General features: G+C 41.5%; 1 protein-coding gene across 1 annotated transcript in view; it reads left to right on the top strand.

The window, feature by feature from the left end:
- LOC144687612 (citron Rho-interacting kinase-like) overlaps positions 1 to 23,876 on the top strand; it is a 215,439-nt gene that overhangs the window by 61,160 nt on the left and 130,403 nt on the right. The window contains exons 11-13 of the mRNA XM_078553958.1: positions 6,436 to 6,541; positions 11,489 to 11,632; positions 22,141 to 22,260. Coding sequence (XP_078410084.1) covers positions 6,436 to 6,541; positions 11,489 to 11,632; positions 22,141 to 22,260 — 370 coding nt within the window. The remainder of the gene's footprint in view (positions 1 to 6,435; positions 6,542 to 11,488; positions 11,633 to 22,140; positions 22,261 to 23,876) is intronic.

The following is a 23,876-nucleotide window of genomic DNA, read 5'->3' on the forward strand; positions in this document are numbered from 1 at the left end:
TCTGAAACAAAAACAGAAAATGCTGGAAAAACTCAGCAGGTCTAACAGCATCTGTGAAGAGAAAAAAAACAGAGTTAACGTTTCGAGTCCTCATAACTCTTCAGAGCTAAAGAGAAATAAAAATGTAATGAAATTTATTCTGTTTAAGGGGGGTGGAGCGGGTGAAGCTGGAAAAAAGGCCAATGATAGGTGGAGGCAAAGGAGGGATTGCCAGAGATGTCATGGACAAAAGGACAAAGGGGTGTTAATGATAGTGATACTGGCTAAAGGAGGTGCTGATGGTGGCATTGAGAGCAGAAAGCTAATGGCAGGACAAGGGTAAGCGCTCTGGAAAGAACAACATGAACAAGTGACAGATGGCCCTTGTAGGAGTGGGGTGGTGGGAAAAAAGATTGAAAATAGGATAAAAGGTGGGGTTAAAACAATGATTAAAAATGCAAATAAATAATATAAAAATAAGTGGATAAAAAATAAAAATTAAAAAATAAAAATTAAGAAATGAGAATGAATATTGGAAAATGGGGGGCGAGGATGGAGGAGAGAGTTCATAATCTGAAGCTGTTGAACTCAATGTTAAGTCCGGAAGGCTGTAAAGTGCCTAATCGGAACTTGAGGTGCTGTTCCTCCAGTTTGCGTTGAGCTTCGCTGGAACATTGCAGCAGGCCAAGGATGGACATATGGGCATGAGAGCAGGATAGGTTGTTGAAATGGCAAGCAACAGGAAGGCATTGAATGGGGCGCCAGTCTACCCATGTTCTAGCTAGGCTTCAAGCTAGCCTACCCATTTTCTCTCTGTCTTTCAGAATGATACAGCTCAGAAAGTGGGGATTCGGCTCCTGGTGTTTGAGCTAACAATTAATTCCATTCCTATGTTCTTTTCTTATTGCCCTGTATGTTTTTTCTCTTCCTCAAGTATTTATCCAATTCTCTTCTGTAAATTACTATTGAATCTGCTTCCACCGCCCTTTTAAGCAGTGCATTCCAGATCACAACAACTCGGTATTTAAAAATTAAATATTTCTTCGTGTTGCCTCTGGTTCTTTTGCCGGTTGCCTTAAATCTGTGTACTCTGGTTCTCGAATCTCTTGTCAGGAGAAACAGTTTTTCTTTATTTACCCTATCAAAACTATGCACAATTTTAACACTTTTACCAAACCTCCTCAACTTATCTGCTCTTAGCAAACAACCCAAACTTCCTCAGTGTCTCAACATCACTGAAACCCCACATTTCCTGGTGGCACTCTAGTAAACCTCTTCTGCACCCTCTCCAAGGCCCTCCTAAAGTGTGATGCCCAGAACTGAACACACTACTCCCATCTGAGGCCCAGCTGGTCTTTTCTAAAGGTTTAACACAATTTCCATACCTTTACATTCTATTCTGATATTAATAAAGACCAGATGTTATTTTTTTCATTAACAGCCTTCCCAAGTTGTCCTGCCACCTTCAAAGACTTGTGCATACACTTCCAGTTCTCTCTGCTCTTGCTTCCCTTTCAATGTTATGTCGCTTAGTTCATATTGTCTCTTCCTTATTCTTCCAATCGCAGTGTATCACCTCCTATAAGTGAGAGTTAAATTTCATCTGCCGTGTGTCTGTCCATTTTACCAGTCTGTTTATGCTTTCCTGAAGTCATTTACCTCTATTCTTTTGTGGGATGATGGCATTGCTGGCAAGGCTGGCATTTGTTCTCCATCCCTAATTGCCCTTGAGAAGGTGGAGGTGAGCCATCTTGAACTGCAGCAGTCCATCTGGTGTATGTACACCCACAGTGCTGTTAGGAAGGGAGTTCCAGGCTTTTTCCCAGAAACGGTGAAGGAACAGCAACACAGTTCCAAGCCAAGATAGTTTTTGGCTTGGGAGGATAACCTGCAGTTGGTGGTGTTCCCATGCTTCTGCTGCTCTTGTCCTTCTATGTGATAGACGTCACGGATTTGGAAGATGCTGTTGAAGGAGGCTTGACAAGTGCTACGGTGCATCTTGTGGATGGTACATGCTGTTGTCACTGTGTGCCAGTGGTGGAGGGAGTGAATGTTTAAGGTGGTGGATGAGTTGCCTATCAAGTGGGCTGCTTTGCCCTGGGTGGTGTCAAGCATCTTGAGTGTGGTTAGAACTGCACTCATCTGGGCAAGTGGAGACTATACCATCACACTTCTGACTTGTGCCTTGTGTATGATGGACAGGCTTGGGGAGTTGGGAGCTGAATTACTCACTGCAGAATTCCCAGCCTCTGACCAGCTCTTGTGTCCATAGTATTTATATGGCTGGTGCAGCTAAGTTTCTGGTCAATGGCAATCCCCAGGATATTGATGGTAGGTGATTTTCCAATGGTACAATGTCAAAGTGAGATAGTTATACTCTTTCTTGTTAGAGATGGTCATTGCCTGGCACTTGTATGGCATGAATGTTACTTGCCACTTAACAATCCAAAGACGAATGCTGTCAAGGACTTGCTACATTTGGACATGGACTGCTTCAGAATCTGAGCAGTCGCGAATGGTACTGAGCATTGTGCAATCATTTTATTCATTCACGGGATGTGGGCTTCGCTGGCTGGGCTAGCATTTATTGCCCATCCCTAATTCCCCTTGAGAAGGTGGTGGTGAGCTGCCGCCTTGAACCGCTGCAGTCCATATGGTGTAGGCACACCCATTGTGCTGTTAGGAAGGGAGTTCCAGAGTTTTGACCCAGTGACCATGAAGGGACGGCGATATGTTTCCAAGCCAGGATGGTGAGTGACTTGAAGGGGAACTTCCAGGTGGTGGTATTCCCATGTATCTGCTGCCCTTGTCCTTCTAGATGGTAGTGGTTGTGGGTTTGGAAGGTGCTGTCGAAGGAGCCTTGGTTAATTCCTGCAGTGCATCTTGTAGATGGTACACACTGCTGCTACTGTGCGTTGGTGGTAGAGGGGGTAAATGTTTGTGGATGTGGTGCCAATCAAGTAGGTTGCTTTGTCCTGGATGGTGTCAAGCTTCTTGAGCATTGTGGGAGCTGCACTCATCCAGGCAAGTGGGGAGTGTTCCATCACACTCCTGACTTGTGCCTTGTAGATGGTGGACAGGCTTTGGGAAGTCAGGAGGTGGGTTACTCATCGCACGATTCCTAGCTTCTGACCTACTCTTGTAGCCACAGTATTTATATGGCTAGTCCAGTTCAGTTTCTGGCCATTGGTAACCCCCAGGATGTTGATAGTGGGAGATTCAGTGATAGTAATGCCATTGAACATCAAGAGGTGATGTTTGAATTCTCTCTTGTTGGAGATGGTCATTGCCTGGCACTTTTGTGGCACGAATGTTACTTGACACTTGTCACCCCAAGCCTGGATATTGTCCAGGTCTTGCTGCATTTGGACATGGACTGCTTCAGTATCTGAGGAGTTGTGAATGGTGCTGAACATCGTGCAATCATCAGCGAACATCCCCACTTCTGACCTTATGTTGGAGGAAAGATCATTGACGAAGAAGCTGAAAATGGTTGAGCCCAGGACACTACCCTAAGGAACTCCCGCAACTATGCCCTGGAGCTGAGAAGATTGGCTTCTGTCAACCACTGCAAACTTCCTTTGTGCTAGGTATGACTCCAGTCAGTGAAGGTTACTGGACTCCTCGATGAAAGCAAAATACTGTGGATGCTGGAAATGTAAAATAAAAACAGAAAACAGAATCATATGGACTTGAAATGTCAACTTTGTTTCTCTCACCACAGATGCTGCCAGATCTGCTGAGTTTTTCCAGCATTTTCAGTTTTTATTTGCTATACTCGTTGTTTACTACATTTCCCAAGATTCGTATCATCTGCAAACTGTGAGATATTGGCAATGGTTATTTTCCAACATGTTAACAGCAGTAATAAAAACAAAAAACTACTGTGGATGCTGGAAATCCAAAACAAAAACAGAATTACCTGGAAAAACTCAGCAGGTCTGGCAGCATCGGTGGAGAAGAAAAGAGTTGACGTTTCGAGTCCACATAACCCTTCAACAGAACTGAGTGTAGTTAGGAGAGGGGTGAAATATAAGCTGGTTTAAGGTGGGGGGCAGGGGGGAGAGAAGTTGAGGGTGGGGTGGTTGTAGGGACAAGCAAGCAGTGATAGGAGCAGATAATCAAAAGATGTCACAGACAAAAGGATCAAAGAGGTGTTGAAGGTGGTGATATTATCTAAGAAAAGTGCTAATTAAGAATGGATGGCAGGACACTCAAGGTACAGCTCTAGTGGGGGTGGGGTGGAAAGACTGACAAGGTATTAGTTGTAGATTTAAAAATAATGGAAATAGGTGGGAAAAGAAAAATCTATATAAATTACTGGAAAAACAAAAGGGAGGGGGAAGAAACGGGGTGGGGATGGGGGGAGGGAGTTTAAGATCTAAAGTTGTTGAATTCAATATTCAGCCCGGAAGGCTGTAAAGTGCCTAGTCGGAAGATGAGGTGCCGTTCCTCCAGTTTGCGTTGGGCTTCACTGGAACAATGCAGCAAGCCAAGGACAGACATGTGGGCAAGAGAGCAGGGTGGAGTGTTAAAATGGCAAGCGACAGGGAGGTTTGGGTCTTTCTTGCGGACAGACCGCAGGTGTTCTGCAAAGCAGTCGCCCAGTTTGCGTTTGGTCTCTCCAATGTAGAGGAGACCGCATTGGGAGCAACGAATGCAGTAGACTAAGTTAGGGGAAATGCAAGTGAAATGCTGCTTCACTTGAAAGGAGTGTTTGGGCCCTTGGACGGTGAGGAGAGAGGAAGTGAAGGGGCAGGTGTTGCATCTTCTGCGTGGGCATGGGGAGGTGCCATAGGTGGGGGTTGAGGAGTAGGGGGTGATGGAGGAGTGGTCCAGGCTGTCCCGGAGGGAACGATCCCTACGGAATGCCGCCAGGGGGTGGTGAAGGGAAGATGTGTTTGGTGGTGGCATCATGCTGGAGTTGGCGGAAATGGCGGAGGATGATCCTTTGAATGCGGAGGCTGGTGGGGTGATAAGTGAGGACAAGGGGGACCCTATCATGTTTCTGGGAGGGAGGAGAAGGCGTGAGGGCAGATGGGCCGGACACGGCCAGTTAACAGCAGTGTTCTATTGGTTTGTGGAGATTTATCTTCTTGCAAAGAATGAGGCAGTCCATTTTTAACGTAGTTAATCTAACATTACCCAGATTGAAGCAATGTATGTGTTGCCAATAAATCATCTCACTGCTTGGTGGTCTTTGCACATATTTCACCTGCCTATCAGAATACGAACATAATGCAATGCCAGTTGTTCTTTTTCACTCCAGAATTTTGGAAAGAGGCATGCTAAATGACAGTGCAGGCTTCTGAAATTATATGGCCATAATTATAATGGGTACGTTACTGTAGCGATTATGGTATTATACCAGGTATCTAGACGGGAGTTAGAATTCCATAAATAAAATTGTGAAATGAAATCAATAAACCAGATAATTTATGGACTAGCACTAGAAAAAAATAAAGTTGCCAAATTGTTAACGAAAGCCTCATTAGTTCACTAATCCTAGTCTAACCTATGTCACTCCAATCCCAAACTGTGCAGTTGATCCTTTTTCTCTGAAGTATTCTAACAGGTTGTAAAAACAGGCATTAAAGAAGGCCAACTAAAATCTTCTCTGAACACCTAGGATTGGGCAATATTTGAGACCTGATAATGTCACCATACATCATAATGAAGCAAGAAATGCTTGAGGCTATTGACATGAGTCATACTAATGCACCAACTCTTGGCCTTCCATCAAGAGCAGGTGTGGATATTACCTGGCCTGGAGCCATCATGCCAATTATTTCAGTATGCTAAAATTTTGAATATACAGACTGAACTGGGTTCCGTTGTTTGGTAGGTATTTGCTTTGCCTCTCAAAATTGATGTCTGTTGCTTGATATTCTTCCCAATGCGGCTTTAGTTTTTGCACTTGGATTTAGCATTTGGCTGCACTCTGCAGCAAAAGTGCAAGTTTTGCTGGGTGGTGAGGTAAGCCCTTCCTCTATTTGTACAAAATTGATTCTTCCTCATTCAGTATAAACACATAGTTAAAACTCATTGGGTCATACAAAATGCCAACTAGCATTTTGAGTCTGATGAGCTTAATGGTCCTGATAGTAGCAGCATAGCTCTGACCTCTGATGGTGGAGCGACCTTCTGTCATTTGGTTGAGAACATGGTTGTGTTTGGATTTCAGTGCAGATTTTTTTTGCCAAGTCACCTGAATTTCATGTACTGCATGATGACATCATTGACTTGGTATCCATCTTTTTGGAAAGATTTACTCCTCAGTGGTAAAGCAATATCCTTGCTTCTCTCTCTCTGCAATTTCAGTCCTAAGTGAATTATGCACCACCAAATTATAAAATTCTGACCATTTGTATTTATGGTTGCCCTCAGTGTATTTAAAATTAGCGATGCGCTACAATTGAAACTTAACTCCTAAAATAATCCCATTCTTGTTGCCAGGTCAGTAACATCGCTGATGGACTCGCCAGCCAAGACTAACTCTCTGGAAAAAAAGTTGCTCTTAAAGAACAAAGAACTTCAGGAGACACAGGATACATGTCATAAGGTACACGTGGCACAAGTTACACAGTTTTTTATTTGACTTGTTTTTCCACATATGGCAGGGAAAAAATTTACAGATTCCTCCTAAGTGTTATCAATTTTCCAGATGGATGTCACTGCCTCTTTATTTTTGCTTCCCCACCCCAGCCCTTATCGCCCTGGCAGCCCCCATTTGAAATACGTCATTTTCTTTACCACAGTATTGGACCCAGAGTTTCTATTCAGATCTTTGAGTGTGATCTCACAGTTAGCTACACAGGGTTTGTAAACGTTATGTTGCATTGTTTTGGTATTATGGCCTAACATGTCTTGGATTGCACTTGCACAGAAATTGTGCAGAGATTTGTCTCTTTCTATGCTGATCTCACCAATACTAAAATTTCCTGCAGAGCTCATTTGACAATGTCACAATGTAAAAAGAGTGTGGATTCTAATTTTTATATTCTAAATGGATGGAGAGATGCTTAGATTTATGATTGTTTTAGTCATGTCCAATGAAGTTGATCAGAGATGGAAACAGTCCATGCCAGCATGCAGCAAGACCTGGGCAGCATTCAGGCTTGAGCTGATGAGTGGCAAGTAACATTTGCACCACACAATTGCCAGACAATGACCATCTTCTAACAAGGGAAAATCTAACCATCTCTCCTTGACATTCAGTGCATTACCATCCCTGGATCGCCCACCATCAACATCCTGGGAGTCACCGTTAACCAGAATCTCAGCTGAACCAGCCATTTAAATACTGTAACTGCAAGAGCAAGTCAGAGGCTGGGAATCCTGTAGTGAGTAACTCACCTCCTGACTCCCCAAAGCCTGTCTGCTGTGACAAAGCACAAATCAGGAATGTGATGGAATATTTTCCACTTGCCCAGATTTAGTGCAGCTCCAGCAACTCAAGATGTTCAATACCATTCAGAACAAAGCAGCTCGCTTGATTGGTACCTCATCCACCACTTTAGACATTCGCTCACTCCACCATTGGTCACAGTGGCAGCAGTGTGTACCATCTACAAAATGCACTGCGGCAACTAACCAAGGCTTCCTCGACAGCACCTTCCAAACCCATGACCTCTACCACCTAGAAGATGCACGGGAACACCATCTCCTGCAAACTCCCCTCCAAGAACACACCACCCTGACTTGGAACTTTATTGCCATTCCTTCTTTGTCACTGGGTCAAAATCCTGGAACTCCTTTCCGAACAGCAGTGTTGGTGTATTTACACCAGATGGACTTTAATGATTCAAGGAGGCAGCTCACTACTACCTGCTCAAGGGCAAATAGGAATGCATAATAAATGCTGGCCTTGTCAATGACATTAACATCCCATGACAAATTCAATAAATAACTTGTATGCTAACATATTTTACTTTACATGTATTTCTTTAAAATAATCAGACTTACTAATGATGTAAAGTTTGTTTTTCACAAGTGCAATTAATTGAGTAGGCTCAAATATTAATTTTTAAGAAACTGAATTTGAAAAGCAGCTACAACTGGATCACAATTGTTCCATACAGCCATCTTTCTAATTGTTCGCTGAATTGGAGCAGCATTTATTTTATTTTGATTGATAATTGCAAAATCTCACCTCCCCAAAGAATCAATCTCTATCTCAGAAAATCTCTCAGTAACAAAAACGTAAGAATTCCGCAGTTGTCCTTCAGTTATTTATAGAACCTAAAAGTGGTAAAATAAAATTCATAGCCCTAGTTCTTTATAAATGATCTATGCAATAATACAGTTCCATGGGGAATGCTCTGGATCTTGCAATTTGTGTACTCTGGTTGAATGTTCATTGTCACAGTGATGAAGTAGGTAGTAGGAAAATCATATAGGATGGAAATAGATAAAGAGGAGGCACTTATGTTCATTACTGTTTCTGAGTCTGAGTGGTCTCCCTGGTATGGCCCTCATCTCAGCTCCTTAAATCCAAGGGCTGCAAACTCGAATGGATATAGTAGACAACTGGCTTAGCTATTTGCTGCCATAACTGGGTGGATCACATGAAGAACTTTCGGATCCTGCTGTTGACTGTGAAAACTGCTCACTACTTCAGGATCATCCTGGAATGCAGTGGCAAGCCCAGCTTTTTTTTTTTACTTAAAGCCATCTTCTTAAACCCGTTTCCCCTGTTGCCTCCACACTCGCCTCCAATTACAAGTGTGAGGAGCTCATGGATTTTTTTGTCACCAAGATTGAAACCATGCAAACAGCTGCCTCTGTCATTTCCCTCCCTTCACCTAGCCCACCAGGCCAAACTTCCTCTAAAGCTCCCCTTGCCGTAGCCCTGAACTTGATACTTTCTCTTGTTTCTATGCACTCTCTAAGCTCATCTTATCCACATGAGATTTTTTTTATTCATTCATGGGATATGGGCGTCGCTGGCTAGGCCAGCATTTATTGCCCATCCCTAATTGCCCTTTCTCAGAGGGCATTTAAGCATCAACCACATTGCTGTGGGTCTGAAGTCACATGTAGGCCAGACTAGATGAGGATGGCAGATTTCCTTCCCTAAAGTACATTAGTATCCTTGACCCCTCCTATTTCTTATCCACACTTTGCCCCTTGGTGACAAACTGAAACACATCAGTTTCCACATGTACGCTGCCAGCACTCAGCTCCACCTTACCACCTCTTTGACCCCTCCGCTTTCTCTGGTGTTCGCTGATGATTGCACAATGTTCAACATGATTCACAACTCCTCAGACACTGAAGCAGTCCATGTCCAAATGCAGCAAGACCTGGACAATATCCAGGCTTGGGCTGACAAGTGGCAAGTAACATTCATGCCACAAAAGTGCCAGGCAATGACCATCTCCAACAAGAGAGAATCTAACCATCGCCCCTTGACATTCAATGGCATTACCATCACTGAATCCCCCACTATCAACATCCTGTGGGTTACCATTGACTAGAAACTGAACTGGGCTAGCCATATAAATACTATGGCTTCAAGCGCAGTTCAGAGGCTAGGAATCGTGTGACGAGTAACTCACCATCTGACTCCCCAAAGCCTGTCAATCTGCAAGGCACAAGTGAGGAGTGTGATGGAATACTCCCCACTTGCCTGGATGAGTGCATCTCCCACAACACTCAAGAAGCTTGACACCATCCAGGACAAAGCAGCCCACTTGATTGGTGCCACATCCACAAACGTTCACCCCCTCCACCACCAATGCACAGTAGCAGCAGTGTGTACCATCTGCAAGATGCACTACAGGAATTCATCGAGGGTCCTTAGACAGCACCTTCCAAACCCATGACCACTCCCATCTAGAAGGACTAGGGCAACAGGTAGATGGGAACACCGTCACCTAGAAGTTCCCCTCCAAGTCACTCACCATCCTGACTTGGAAACATATTGCTGTTCCTTCGCTGTTGCTGGGTCAAAACCCAGGAACTCCCTTCCCAATAGCATTGTGGGTGTACCTACACCACACAAACTGCAGCGGTTCAAGAAGGCAGCTCACCGCCATCTTCTCAAAGGCAACTGGGAATGAGCAATAAATTCTGGCCCAGCCAGCAAAGCCCAGACCCCTTGAATGAATTTTTAAAAAAGCTTTTTTTTGTGTGAGCACAGAGTGATGCACGTGATCAGTTTCAGGAGGACATTTGTGTGCAGCGATGTATTGACATAAAATTAGCGTTAATCAGTTGCATGAGAATTACCTTGGCATGAAAAATCAATGTAACTCTGCCGTTATGGCATAGTTCCATTGGAAACTCCGGGCCATTAACACTTCAGTTATCTTGTATCTGTAACTTCACGCGGCCTGTGTATGCTTCTGTGTAATTTCTATGATTTTAATGGTTATGAAGCATAGGATTGGTGAAGAGCTAAATTTTGACCTGTACTTCATTAATCAACTTTCTAATTTTATTATTTTCCTCATGATAGTGTTCTCTGCTGCCTTGTTTGTAATTCTTTTTTGAACTGGCGTGCAACTAAACCTAATTCTGTGCTTCTTTGAGGAGATCTTATGAAAAGCTTTCTGGAAAGCTTTTGTTATCAGATGATATCCCCTCTTTTAAGCAAAAATTGTCAGATACTTTCTTTAATCCACATTGACTTGCTTATCATGTTCCCTCTGGACAAATTAAGCTAATACTTCAGTACTCTATTGCCTTTTGCCAACTAACATTAAGATAACTGGACCCATGGTCATGTTCTTGTTACTTAAATGGTGGAATCATACCAGCTGTTCTCAGTTCACTGCCATACGGTCTGTCTCTGAAATGCTGCTAATGATTTCTGCCAACAAGTGCCAGCAGCTCAATATGTGTTTTTCTCTCTTAACAATTGGATTTGTCACGTGGAAACTGCACCTTACTTTGGTCATATCATACTTGGAGCACTCTGCTTTTTGGTGAAGTGGCTATGAGGGAAATGTGGGAAATATGGAGGTAGTACAGAGAAGAGCCATGGGATGATTTTTGCTATCAAAATATTGCACAATGAGATGAAATCAGACATCTTGAATGTTTTGCTGAATGGGTGCTCTTATAAAATGCCCTTTAATATTTATAGAGAAGTCTGGAACACTACTTCCAAGTTAAATAAGCTATGACATTAGGGGAGCACAGGTTCAAATTGAAAATAGGCATATTTAGAACTGAAGCCAGGAGTTTCTACACATAACAAGTAACTGGTTGATTTTCTAAGTAGGGTCAAAGATGCAAAGACCTTGGAATGATGTATGATACAGTTGGGATACTGTAATGGACATCTGTAGATGTTTTAGTAGATGGATAAGCTAAGATAGATTAAACGGCCTCTTTCATCTTCGCTTATCTTGAGTTCTAGCTAAAATAAGCAGAGTAGGAAGTAGAGCTTGAAATGTAATACCAACTATCAATCAGAAGTTTGGGATATGATGAGCATTTTAAACTTATCTATGCTAGTGTGTGTTCGGCAATGACTTTGATATTCTGCTTTTTTTTTCAGATGGATCAAGAAGTCACCCATTTGCAACGCAGAGTTTCTGAGCTGGAAACAGCACTTGAGCAGAAGGATGTTGAACTTCAGGCATCTGAAACCCAAAAATCAATCATGGAGCAAGACTTAGCCACGTATATAACAGAATGTAGTGTAGGTAGATGCTACTCTATTGGAATGTGTCTATAAATGATGTTCAGATTCCTGCCATACAGCCAAGGAACCTTCTAGATTTTGAACATCCCTGGGCTTCCTTAGTCCTATGATTGACAGCCATGACTTAAGCCCTTTAGGCTAGGCTCTGGAATTCCCTCTTTCCTTCTTCAAGACGTTCCTTTAAAAATTTGTCTATTTGACTAAGCTTTGGGTTACCTTTACTAAATCTCCTTTCATTGCTTGGTGGCAAATTTTGTCAGACAGTAGTCTCATGAAGTGCCTTGGTCATTTTACTATGTTAAAGATGCTACATAAATGCAAGTTGTTGTTGTAAAATCCTTTATATTTGTAATCTAAAAGGGAAAGTTTGTGTAGAACTGATGTGCACCTGATGAGGGAATATTGTGTGTTTTAGTAGGGATGTACTTATTCAAGTGTTGGCTGACTCAGTTCACCTTGCCGTGGACTGAAATATTTTCCTTTTAGCTTGTATATCCTGTAGGCATTGTGTTGGTGCATTCGCATCAGTCTATCTGGGCATTAGTATTGTAATGCAACAGTGTCTTTATAATTAAATGTTGACTTTGTTCTCTTTCTCTCTCTCGATGTCTGCCTCTCTCTCTCTCTTGCTGCTTGTCTTTCTCTCTCGTTGCTTGCCTCTCTCTCGCTGTCTGCGTGTGTGCATGTCACTCTCTGTCTCCTCCTCTCTCTCTCTCTGTCTCCCTCTCTCTCTCTCTCTCTCTCTGTCTCCTCCTCTCTCTCTCTGTCTCTCTCTCTCTGTCTTCTCCTCTCTCTCTCTGTCTTCTCCTCTCTCTCTCTGTCTCCTCCTCTCTCTCTCTGTCTCTCTCTCTCTCTTTCTCTTCTCTCTCTCTCTCTCTCTCTCTCTCTCTCTCTCTCTCTGTCTCTCTCTCTTTCTCTCTCTCTCTCTTTCTCTTCTCTCTCTCTCTCTTTCTCTCTCTTCTCTCTCTCTGTCTCTTCTCTCTGTCTCTTCTCTCTGTCTCTCTCTCTTCTCTCTGTCTCCTCCTCTCTCTCTCTGTCTCTCTCTCTCTGTCTTCTCCTCTCTCTCTCTGTCTTCTCCTCTCTCTCTCTGTCTCCTCCTCTCTCTCTCTGTCTCCTCCTCTCTCTCTCTGTCTCTCTCTTTCTCTTCTCTCTCTCTCTCTCTCTCTCTCTGTCTCTCTCTCTTTCTCTTCTCTCTCTCTCTCTCTCTCTTTCTCTCTCTCTCTCTTTCTCTTCTCTCTCCTCTCTCTCTCTGTCTCTTCTCTCTCTCTCTGTCTCTTCTCTCTCTCTCTGTCTCTTCTCTCTCTCTCTGTCTCTTCTCTCTCTCTCTGTCTCTTCTCTCTGTCTCTCTCTCTTCTCTCTGTCTCCTCTCTCTCTCTCTGTCCTCTTCTCTCTCTCTCTCTCTCTCTCTGTCTCTTCTCTCTGTCTTTCTCTCTCCTGTCTCCTTAATGCAGTGATTTTTCTCTTGTATGAACCTAGACAGTGATTAACAATAGTCTATTCAAAAATGTAGAGCTACTGCAGCAGAGCTTGACCTTTGCCTTGTGCGCAATTCTGCCATAGTCTATTGGCATATGAAATGTAACAGAAGCACAAGTGCATGTGTTTGCCTTTCTCTAAGCAATGATTGTTGAGATTAGATAGGGTTCTCCTTGGGATTACAGACTCGGCACAAATTTAGGAATTAAAAGATTAGGAATTGGAATCCAAATTTAGGAATTGGAAGATTCAAACTTAAGTATATGAATGCACGTACCATTTGAAACTAAACAGATGAACTGATAGTGCAAATAGAGCTAAATAGAGTTAAATAAGTATGATCTAATAGCCATTACAGAGAAATGGCTACAGGATGGGATAGATTGGGACCTGAGCATTGAAGGGTATGTCACCTGAGCATTGAAGGGTATGTCACCTTTAGGAAGGATAGGAACTTAGGAAAAGGAGGAGGGGTGGCTCTATTAATTAAAGACAATATTAACACAATAGAAAGTTCAGGAAACAGTATCAAACTTAAAGAAAAAGCATATAATTGTGTAAAGGTGGGTGGCAGGTCAGAAGATTGGACAGAATATAAAGAACAACTAAGGATGAGAAAAAGATTAATAAGGAAGGAAAAATTAGAGTACAAGAGAAAGCTAGCTAGAAATATAAAAACGGGCAGTAAGAGTTTCGATAGATATTTTGAAAAGAAAAGAGTTAACAAAGTTAACATTGGCCCCATAGAAAATGAGTCTGGGGAATTAATACTGGAAAATAAGGAGATGGCAGATGAATTGAATAGGTATTTTGCATCGTTCTTCATTATAGAGGATACAAGAAACATCCCAAAAACAGCTGTAAAGCAGGAATTGGAAGGGAGGGAGGAACTCAAGAAAATACAATCACCAGGGAAGTGGTACTTGTTAACCCGCAGTTCCAACAATTTGCCAAGTCCCCAGGTCCTGATGGATTTCATCCTAGGGTCTTAAAAGATGTGGCTAGTGAGATAGTTGATGCGTTGGTTTTAATTTCCCAAAATGCACTAGATTTGGGAAAGGTTCCATTAGATTGGAAAATAGTTAATGTAAGTACTTTATTCAAAAAGGGAGGGAGAAAGAAAGTGGGAAACTATAGGCCAGTTAACATCTGCCATAGGAAAGATGTTAGAAGCTATTATTAAAAACCTTATAACAGGGCACTTGGATAAATTCAAGGTAATCAGGCAGAGTCAACGTGGCTTTGTGAAAGGGAAATCATGTTTAACCATTTTATTGTAGTTCTTTGAAGAAGTAATGTGCAATGGATAAAGGGGAACCGGTAGATGTACTGTATTTAGATGTCCAGAAGGCATTTAAGAAGGTGCCTCATCAAAGGTTATTGCGGAAAATAAAAGCTCATTGTGTAGGGGGTAACATTGGTATGGATAGAAGATTGTCTATCAAACAGGAAACAGAGAGTAGGCATAAATGGCACATTTTCTGTTTGGCAGGATGTGACAAGTTGTGTGCCACAGGGATCACTGCTGGGGCCTCAGCCCTTTACAATTTATAAAAAGGATTCGGATGAAGGGGCCAATAGTATGATTGCTAAATTTGCTTATGGCACAAATGTAGGTAGGAAAGTAAGTTGTGAAAAGGATATAGACAGGTTAGGTGAGTGGGCAACGATCTGACAAATGGAGTATAATGTAGGAAAATGTGAGGTTGCCCATTTTGGCAGGACGAATAAAAAAGAGGCATCTTATCTAAACGGTGAGAGATTGAAGAGCTCTGTGATGCACAGGGACCTGGGTGTCCTAGTGCATGAATCCCAAAAGGTTAGTATGTAGGTGCAGCAACTAATTAGCAAAGCTAATAGAATGTTATCGCTTATTGCAAGGGGAATTGAATACAAGAGTAGGGAAGTTGTGCTTCAGTTATACAAGGCATTGGTGAGACCACATCTGGAGTACTGTGTACAGTATTGATCTTATTTAAGGAACGATGTAAATGCATTAGAAGCAGTTCAGAGGAGGTTTACTAGATTAATACCTGGAATGGGTGGGTTATCTTGTGAGGAAAGGCTGGGCAGGTTTGGCTTGTATCCTCTGGAGTTTAGAAGATTAAGAGGCGACTTGACTGAAATATATAAGATCATTAGGGGACTTGACAGGGTGAATGTGGAAAGGATATTTCCTCTTGTGGGAGAATCTAGAACTCGGAGTCACTGTTTCAAAATAAGGGGTCATCAATTTAGGGCAGACATGAGGAAATTTTTTTTCTGAGGGTTGTGAGACTTTGGAATTCTCTTCCTCAAAAGGTGGTTGAGGCAGAGTCCTTGAATATCTTTAAGGCAGTGGTAGATAAATTCTTGATGAGAAAGAGGGTAAAAGGTTATTGGGAGTAGACAGGAATATGATCTTATGATCAGCCATGATCTTATTGAATGGCAAAACAGGCTTGAGGAGCCGAGTGGCCCACTGCTGCTCCTAATTCATATGTTTGTACATTCGTACATACGAACAGAGGAATTTTTTGTCTGTACATTTTAATTCCATACTATGTCTAAGTTTCAGTGAATTTGCTGCAGAGCCTTCCCAAACTTCTGTTAATATTGTCACCTGATTTTAAGAACTGTTATCAATAATTCCCAGTGATTGACACCAACGACCTTTTATCGCAGTGTCCAATGACTTAACGCTTCAGTTCTGAATGCCAATTTCAAGCTTATGAGTAGTTGCTATCATTGGTGGATTAATTTTACAGGCATGGTCTAAAGAATTTCTGAAAAAAGCATAGCTTTAGCAGTAGGTCAAGAAGGGAACTAAGTGCAGAAATGTTTCTGGAGCACATTCTCAAATTAACATCAGTCATTATACTCAATGAGTAAATGTTAGAATACTTGAAATATTACATGTTATTCTCTTAATTTCAGTCAGAGCTTACTCAGACCCTGGATTGTAGATTCCTTCTGGTGCAAATTTGACACTGGAATAAAGACCAATGTGACTAATGTGTCAAGTTTTAAATGTTCCCCAAGCCAATGTAATTTCCATCATTATGTGCAACTGGAAATGTAGTCAGCTTGACAGTACTTGAAGTGATTGGGATGGGATTCATGCAAGTTGCTAAGACATAGGATAGTATACTTTATTAGCAATAATGTAATGCATTAATCACATGAATTGCAGGACCATTTACATTACATTTTTAGTCAATAAAAATTGGTAAATGTTTAAAAAAAAAACTCTAAAACAGTGAATACTTGGAAGAGCCTTGAGAGTGCAAATAGAACCCCATATATTATGCACTGGTTACAAGTTGGATTCCATTTAATACCATCGTGGGGGGGAGAAACATGGGTTTGAGGGAAACCGGCAAAGAGGAAGGATTTAGGAAAAAGACCTCAACTGCTGATACTCATCTTTCAGATGTGCTCTGGACTTTGGTTGGTGAACAAGCTCCTGAGAAACTAGCTCAAATATAAGCTTATGATTCTGACAATGTGTCTAGGAGTCCAGGTGCTTACATGGAGTTTGGTCTATGTCTCTGCTGTCATGGATTGTGGCAATGCCCTTTCAAATTTTGTAGTGAGCTTTGCTGTTGTTATGACACAGCAGTTGATAAAGGCTGAGTTATTTAAAATCCCAGAGGGAAATTTTAAACAGCTGTCATAACCTATATTTTCACTTGGTATGTTTTGAGTTGCAGCTCTAAATTTAGGAATAAGACCACCAGTTCTTGAGAGGTTTTTATATCAAACTAAATGAAACATTTATTAATTTACAACAAATTAAACATAAGCACATGGCTACAAATTACTACTATCATAACTTTTTAACAAATTCCCAAATTAATCTCTACTAAGGCAACAATAAGCATAGACTTAAACAGACACCAGGCAAAGCATTTTTCACCTTACAATTTCAAAATGAGGTTCCTTTCAATTTGTTCCTTTGCAGCCAGTTGTAGGCTTACAGGCTTAGATCTTACATGCAGGGCAGAGGCCCTGCACACACAAACTCCTCTCTGTTTTATCCAACCTTCCCCTTTGAATGTAAATTCTCATTGTATCACCAGGCCCTTTGAACCCCTTTCATAGTACCAATTTTATTAATGATATAAACATTGCTTGGTGTCTCCTAGCTAGGTGCAAGGTTTCACCCCCAGTCTTTGAATGGTTTATTCAACAAAATGCAAATGCACCCTTGACCTTACTGTTAACATCTCAAAACTACTATACATCAAATCACCCAGACTAGCTGGCTTTAACCCAATTAACACATACATAGACTAAACCTCTATTTAAAAAAAAAATTCCAATAACATTATATACATTAATATCTCTTCATGACACTGTTCAAGTAAGTTAGAATGAATTTCTGCCAGCACCTTAGTTGCCTCGCAAGGGCTAAAAACTGTACTTTTCAACTATCTAATGAGCATCCTTCATGCATTGCAGGGCAGGGGAACAATGGAGGTTACTGGAGTCTGTTTGGAATAGAGTTAGCTCCAACATGGTATGCTTGGAAATGGAACGTTGGGACCAAATCTATTCTCCGTGGCCGGTTAGATGTTCTACCTGAGCTAGGTGGGTCCACATATTCCAGGGTGCTTTTGATTGACTAGGAGAAGCTGCATTAAACTTAAAGTACCTTCTGCTGGTAAGCTGTGTGACTTTGGTTGGCCAGCACTTACCCTACATATTTGGGGGAAGGTGAGCCTTGTTTTGAGCCTACCTGTACTTTCCGGGGTTGGGTGAGTAGGGGATGTGTCCCATGGGAGTGTGTGCACTCCATATGAACCAGTGCAAGCTACTCAAGTGGATTGCTCGGTTATTTGTTTTGCTGACTTAAGTAGTAGTTGCAAAATTAGGGCTTTAAACTAAATATTTTTCACGTAAGGGGAGATTTGGAAAGTTAAACAGAAAGGACAAGGCAACAGTGCTGGGGTATCGATACAGGTAATGGTAACCAGAATTTAGCAGGAAGGGACAGAGCATACAAATATAAGGGTGCACCAGCAAATATGGTCAGAGGAGGAAATGACTTCAAGCTAACAGAGGAGGAGAGTTCAGGTGAAAGAAGGTTTAGAAATGCATAGACAAAAGTTGAAGCTATAGAAAAGTGCTTCAATGTGGGTAAAGACGAGCTGAGTAGAACAGGGAACAATGGAGTTTAATGGTAATAGTGCATCAGAGAGTAAGGTCCATGTATGAAATAGTAGTTAAAAAAAAAAGTTACTTTATCTGAATGCACAGAGCATATTTAGTAAGATAGGTGAACTAGTGGCACAAATAGAGATAAATGGTTTATTTAGCTCTAATCACCATTACAGAGTTACAAGGTGACCAAGGTTGGAAATCAATATTCCAGGGTACACAATATTTCAAAGATAGGCAGAATGGAAAAGGATGACATAAGGACATTAGTGAGAAGGAAACTTGGCTGGGGAAGTAGAATCAGTATGGGTAGAGATTAGGAATAGCAAGAGTCAGAAAATTTTAGCAGTAGCATATAGGCCCCCTAACAGTAGTTATACTATTGGACAGGGCATTAAACAAGAACTTATTGGAGCTTGTAACAACGGCAACCTAATAGCCTTTGGGGACTTTAATCTTCATAGAGAGTTGGTCAATCAAATTGGCAAAGGTGGCCTGGAAGATGAGTTTGTAGAATACTTTCATGACAGTTTCCTGGAGCAATATGTTGTGGAACCAACGAGGGATAAGCTATTTAAATGTCGTATTGCGCAGTGCGGCTGAGTTTATGAGTAATGACATAGTAAAAGATCCACTTAGGGAATGGTGATCATAATATAATTGAATTCCATATTAAGTTTGAAATGACATACTCCAATCACAAACAAGGATTCTAAACTTAAATAAAGCCAATTACATAGGTATGAAGGGAAAGCTGGACTAAGTTTGATTTGGTAAATAGACCGAAAGGTATGGTGGTAAGTAAACAGTGGGAAACATTTAAAGAAACAATTCAATATGTTCAACAAAAATGCATTCCATTGAAAAACAAACTCCACGGGAAAGATCCACCCCTGTCTTGCTAAGAAAGTTAAGGATAGTGTTAGATTAAAAGATTTAAAGAAGAGGATTATAATGTTGTAAAGAATAGTAGTAAGTCTGAGAATTGGGAGTGTATCAGAAACCAGCAAAGGGCAACCAAAAAGTTGATATTAAAAGAAGGGAAAAAATAGAAATGAGAGCAAACTAGGTAGGAATGCAAAAACAGATTGTAAGAGCTTTTGCAAGTATATAAGAAGGAAGAGACTAGCTAAAGTAATCATTGAGCTCTTAGAAGTAGTGACAGGAGAAATTATCAGGGGGAATGAGGAAATGGTAGAGTCATTGAACAAATATTTTGTCTGTCTTCACAGTAGAAAGTATTGCATGCAGTTCTGGAATCCACATTCTAGGAAGGATGTGATTGCACTAGAGAGAATGCAGAGGAGATTTACCAGGATGTTGCCTGGGCTGGAGAGTTTTAGTTATGAGGAGAGATTGGATAGACTGGGGTTATTTTCCCTGGAGCAGAGGAGATTGAAGGGGGACATGATTGAGGTGTATAAAATTATGAGGGGCATAGATAGGGTAGATAGGAAGGAACTTTTCCCCTTGGTGAAGGGATCAATAACCAGGGGGCATAGATTTATGGTAAGGGGCAGGAGGTTTAGAGGGGATGTGAGGAAGAATTTTTTCACCCAGAGGGTGGTGGGAATCTGGAACTCACTGCCTGAAAGGGTGGTAGAAGCAGAAACCCTCATAACATTTAAGAAGTATTTGGATGTGCACTTGCGATGCCATGGCATACAAGGCTATGGGCCTAGTGCTAGAAAATGGGATTAGAATAGTTAGGTACTTGTTTGATTGGCGCAGACTCGATGGGCTGAATGGCCTTTTTCTGTGCTGTAGACCTCTATGACTATGACTCTAAGACACATGTTATAAAGCAGAAATAGAGGGTAACCTAGGGGCTAATAAGAATGAGGAAATTAAGATGAGTAACGTCAGCAAAGGAAAAGTACTGGAGAGACTCGGGACTCAAATTCAACGAATCCCCAGGAACTCATGGCCTACATCCTAGGATTCTAAAAGAGATAGCTGCAGAGTTAGTGGATGTGCTGGCTTTGGTTTTGCAAAAATTCCCTATTTTCTGGAACAGTCCCAGCAGATTGGAAATAGCAAATGTAACACCGCTATTCAAGAAAGGAGGGAGAGAGAAAACAAGGAACTATAGGCCAGTCAGCCTGACATCAGTCATCAGAAAAGTGCTGGAATCTATTATTAAGGTATGCTTAAAAATGCATAGTTTGATTAGAAGTCAATATGATTTTACAAAAGGGAATCCCTGTTAGACAAATTTATTGGCATCTTTTTAAGGATGTAACTAGTAGGGTAGATAAAGGAGAACCAGCATACTTGGATTTCCAAAAGGCATTTGATAAGATGCCACACAAAAAGGTAATACACAAGGTAAGGTCCATTGGAGTTGGGGGGAATACAGTAGCATGGATGCAAATTTGGTTAACAAGAAAGTAGCTGAAAGTAAGGATAAATGGGGCATTTTCAAGTTGGCAGGTGGTGACCCATTGAGTACTGCAATGATCAGTGCCAGGGACTCCGCTATTTATGACCTCTATTAATGACATGGATGAAGAGACAGAGAATAACGTATCTAAATTTGCTAATGATAGAAAGCTAGGTGGGAATGCAACCCGTGAAGAGGACACAGAGGCTGCAAAGAGATATAGACAGGTTAAGTGAGTGATCAGCAAGGTGGCAGATGGACTATAATGTGGGGAAGTGTGAGGTTATTTACTTTGGTCGTATCAATAGAAAAACCAAATATTTTTTACAAGGTGTGAAACTTGTAAATGTTGATGTTCAGAGGGACTTGGTTATACTCTCACAGGAATCACAAAAGGTTAGCATGCAGATACAGAAAGCAAAGGGCATGTCAATCTTTATTGCAAGGAAGGACATATTTGCATTGGAGGCAGTACAGCAAAAGTTCACTCAATTGGTCCAAGAAAGGAGGGAGAGGGAAAACGAGGAACTGCAGGCCAGTTAGCCTGACATCATTCATCAGGAAAGTGCTGGAATCTATTATCAAGATAGTCATAACAATGTGCTTAGAAATGCATGGTTTGATTGTCCTATGATGAGAGGCTGCCCAATGATATCCTATGAGGGTTGTCGTATGATAAGGGGCTGAGTAAATTGGGTCTATATCTTTGGAGTTAAGAAGAATGAGCGGTGATCTCATTGGAACCTACAGAATTCTGAAGGGGCTTCACAGGGTAGATACTGAAAGGTTGTTCCCTCTGGCTGGGGAATGTCTTCCTAGGTTTCTTAACTTTGTAAGCACTATTTATACCAGTGCACTGAAGTTTTAATTTGTTTGTATTAACTATTCATGGTGTAGATTTCAATCTTGTCTGCCGTAAGGCAAGTGAGGTCTTTGTGATCTTATCGCTGAACTTTCCCATAAAGTAACAGAAGAAGATGCTTAATGGGAACATTTTTATAGGAGGCATTGAAAGTAATTTGTGCACATTTCTGGCTGACTAGATCTCCCTAATGAATCTGGTAATTGTCTGTTTTGTTTTGTCCCTGGCTAGTTTGCTTGACTTTACTACAGCATATAAAAATAAAACTCAACCTTGTATAAAGTTAGTTGATTGTTAATAATGCATTGGTCTCTATTACTTAAAGCATTGATGGCAGTCAATTATAATGTGGAAACAAGAAGACAAAGATAAGAGCCATTGGAGTTGGGGGTGAGATAGTAGATGTTTGTTGAGGTGATTCAGTTTTTATGGGCAGTTGGCATGGTCAGATTTGCTTGTGGTTTTTTGTCTACCTGATGAGATGAGTTTAATTTTGAAGGAGCACTACACAAATGTGGTTAAGTTGTCCCAAAGTACTCCATCCTTTTACTGTAGTGTATTGTCCATGTGATCAAGTACTATGTATCCATGCCTGATGGGTTTCCTGATTACCTTTCTGATGTTTTGATTCTGATTTTGCAGAGCCTGAAGCGCAGTCTTGAGCAGGCACGTGTTGAAGTATCTCAGGAGGATGACAAAGCACTCCAGCTGCTGCAGGATATTCAGGAGCAGAGCCACAGACTGCAAGAGATCAAAGAACAGGTAACTCTATGAACAGGGATTGGCCTGTGTTACATCCTACAGATAGGATTGTAGGAGACTGTTTTACAGCAATTTGGTTCAGTATGGTGTACTCCAAGTCATACTCATATATGGCAGAAAATATTGATTCTTGACAAAGCTCAGGATTAATGAGTACATGTTTATTAACATGTAGCCCTCGTTATGAATAATCTTCATGATGGTGTCCTGTCTTACACTTTCAGTTGAAGTCACTGCTGTCATACTTCTAGTTTTGCATAAGGATATCACCAAATAACTGTTTATTACAGTTCTATTACAGAGTTAGGTAGGGTGAAGCCATGGAATTATTTCAACACAAAACAGAATTTTAAATTTGAGGATTTTGGAACTGGTATCAGTATGATAGGCATGCATAACTTAACGTGGACAGCAATTTCAGATGAGCAATAGGTCAGAGGGTAAAAATTGGAAAATCTGGCAGGAGATCATTGTGTGTGGAGGTGATTAAGACATGAATGGGGGCTTTAGCAACAGATGAGCAGTAGAAGCGGAGATTAGCAATCTAAGCTAAGGAGGTGGAATTGTACAATCTTTCCAATATAATATGGGATTGGAAACTGAACTTGGAGTTGAACGGAATGCCAAGGTTGTGAAGTGTCTAATTTAGCATGAGACAGTGGAGGTGGAAGAGAATGGGGTTAGTGCTTAAGGTATGGCCCTCATTATGATGGTATGGGGTTGCAAAGACAATGACTTTGGTCTTTCCAGTGCCTTAACTGGAGGAAATTATGGAACATCTATGCTTTGATGTCAGACATATAGCCTGATAGCACAAAGGCAGTGGTCAAGAGAGTTGGGAGAGTGTCGTCAGCTTATATGTGGAAGGTGGGCTTGTGCATCTGGGTGATGTTGCCAAGGGACAGCATGTAAATGAAGAAGGTCATGGTGCTGATTATGCATTCATATAAGGTGGGGGGGTTAACGGGCAGTAGGCCTCTCGGATAAGATGAACTTGGGGAAGTGGAGAAGAGATAGAAGAGAAACTATGGTGGGACAAGCATTTTGGGCTACACTGGGGACAGGGCTCGGGGTAAGGTTAATTTTGTGGGAACAGGGAAGGAGCATGGGTGGCTAAGCAGGTGGGTTTAATTTTGGAGATGACGTCAATGAGCTTGTTGGAGTAAGTGGAGATAATAAATGGGAATAATTTAAGGAAGTGGTTAGTAGCAGGGAAAGCAAACCCAGGATTATCTTTGCCCTCCAGAATGATTCTTGTCTGGGAGGCAGTTTTGGCAGAAGTTTCAAGCCCCAGAACAGTTTTTTATGTTGATCCAGATGCTGGGATTTATAGATGACTGTCTATTTTTATTCCCCCCCTCCACCCACCCTCCCTCTACCCCCCCTCCCTCTACCCCCACCCTTCCAATACCATTCTCCACTTGATTGATTTCTTGGTGGGATGTGATGCTCAGGATATCAGTTGCTCTCTGATAGTTTGGCAAAAGGCAACATATAAATATCATGTGTAAGCCCTGATGGTGACTTGAACTATTTAGCTGCAGGGCATCAAAACTTAACTCAAGCTGGATAGCAGTTCTGAAGAAGAATCATATTGGACTCAGAATGTTAACGCC

Source organism: Cetorhinus maximus, chromosome 12 (genome assembly GCF_964194155.1).
Source record: "Cetorhinus maximus chromosome 12, sCetMax3.hap1.1, whole genome shotgun sequence".
Classification (NCBI taxonomy): domain Eukaryota; kingdom Metazoa; phylum Chordata; class Chondrichthyes; order Lamniformes; family Cetorhinidae; genus Cetorhinus; species Cetorhinus maximus.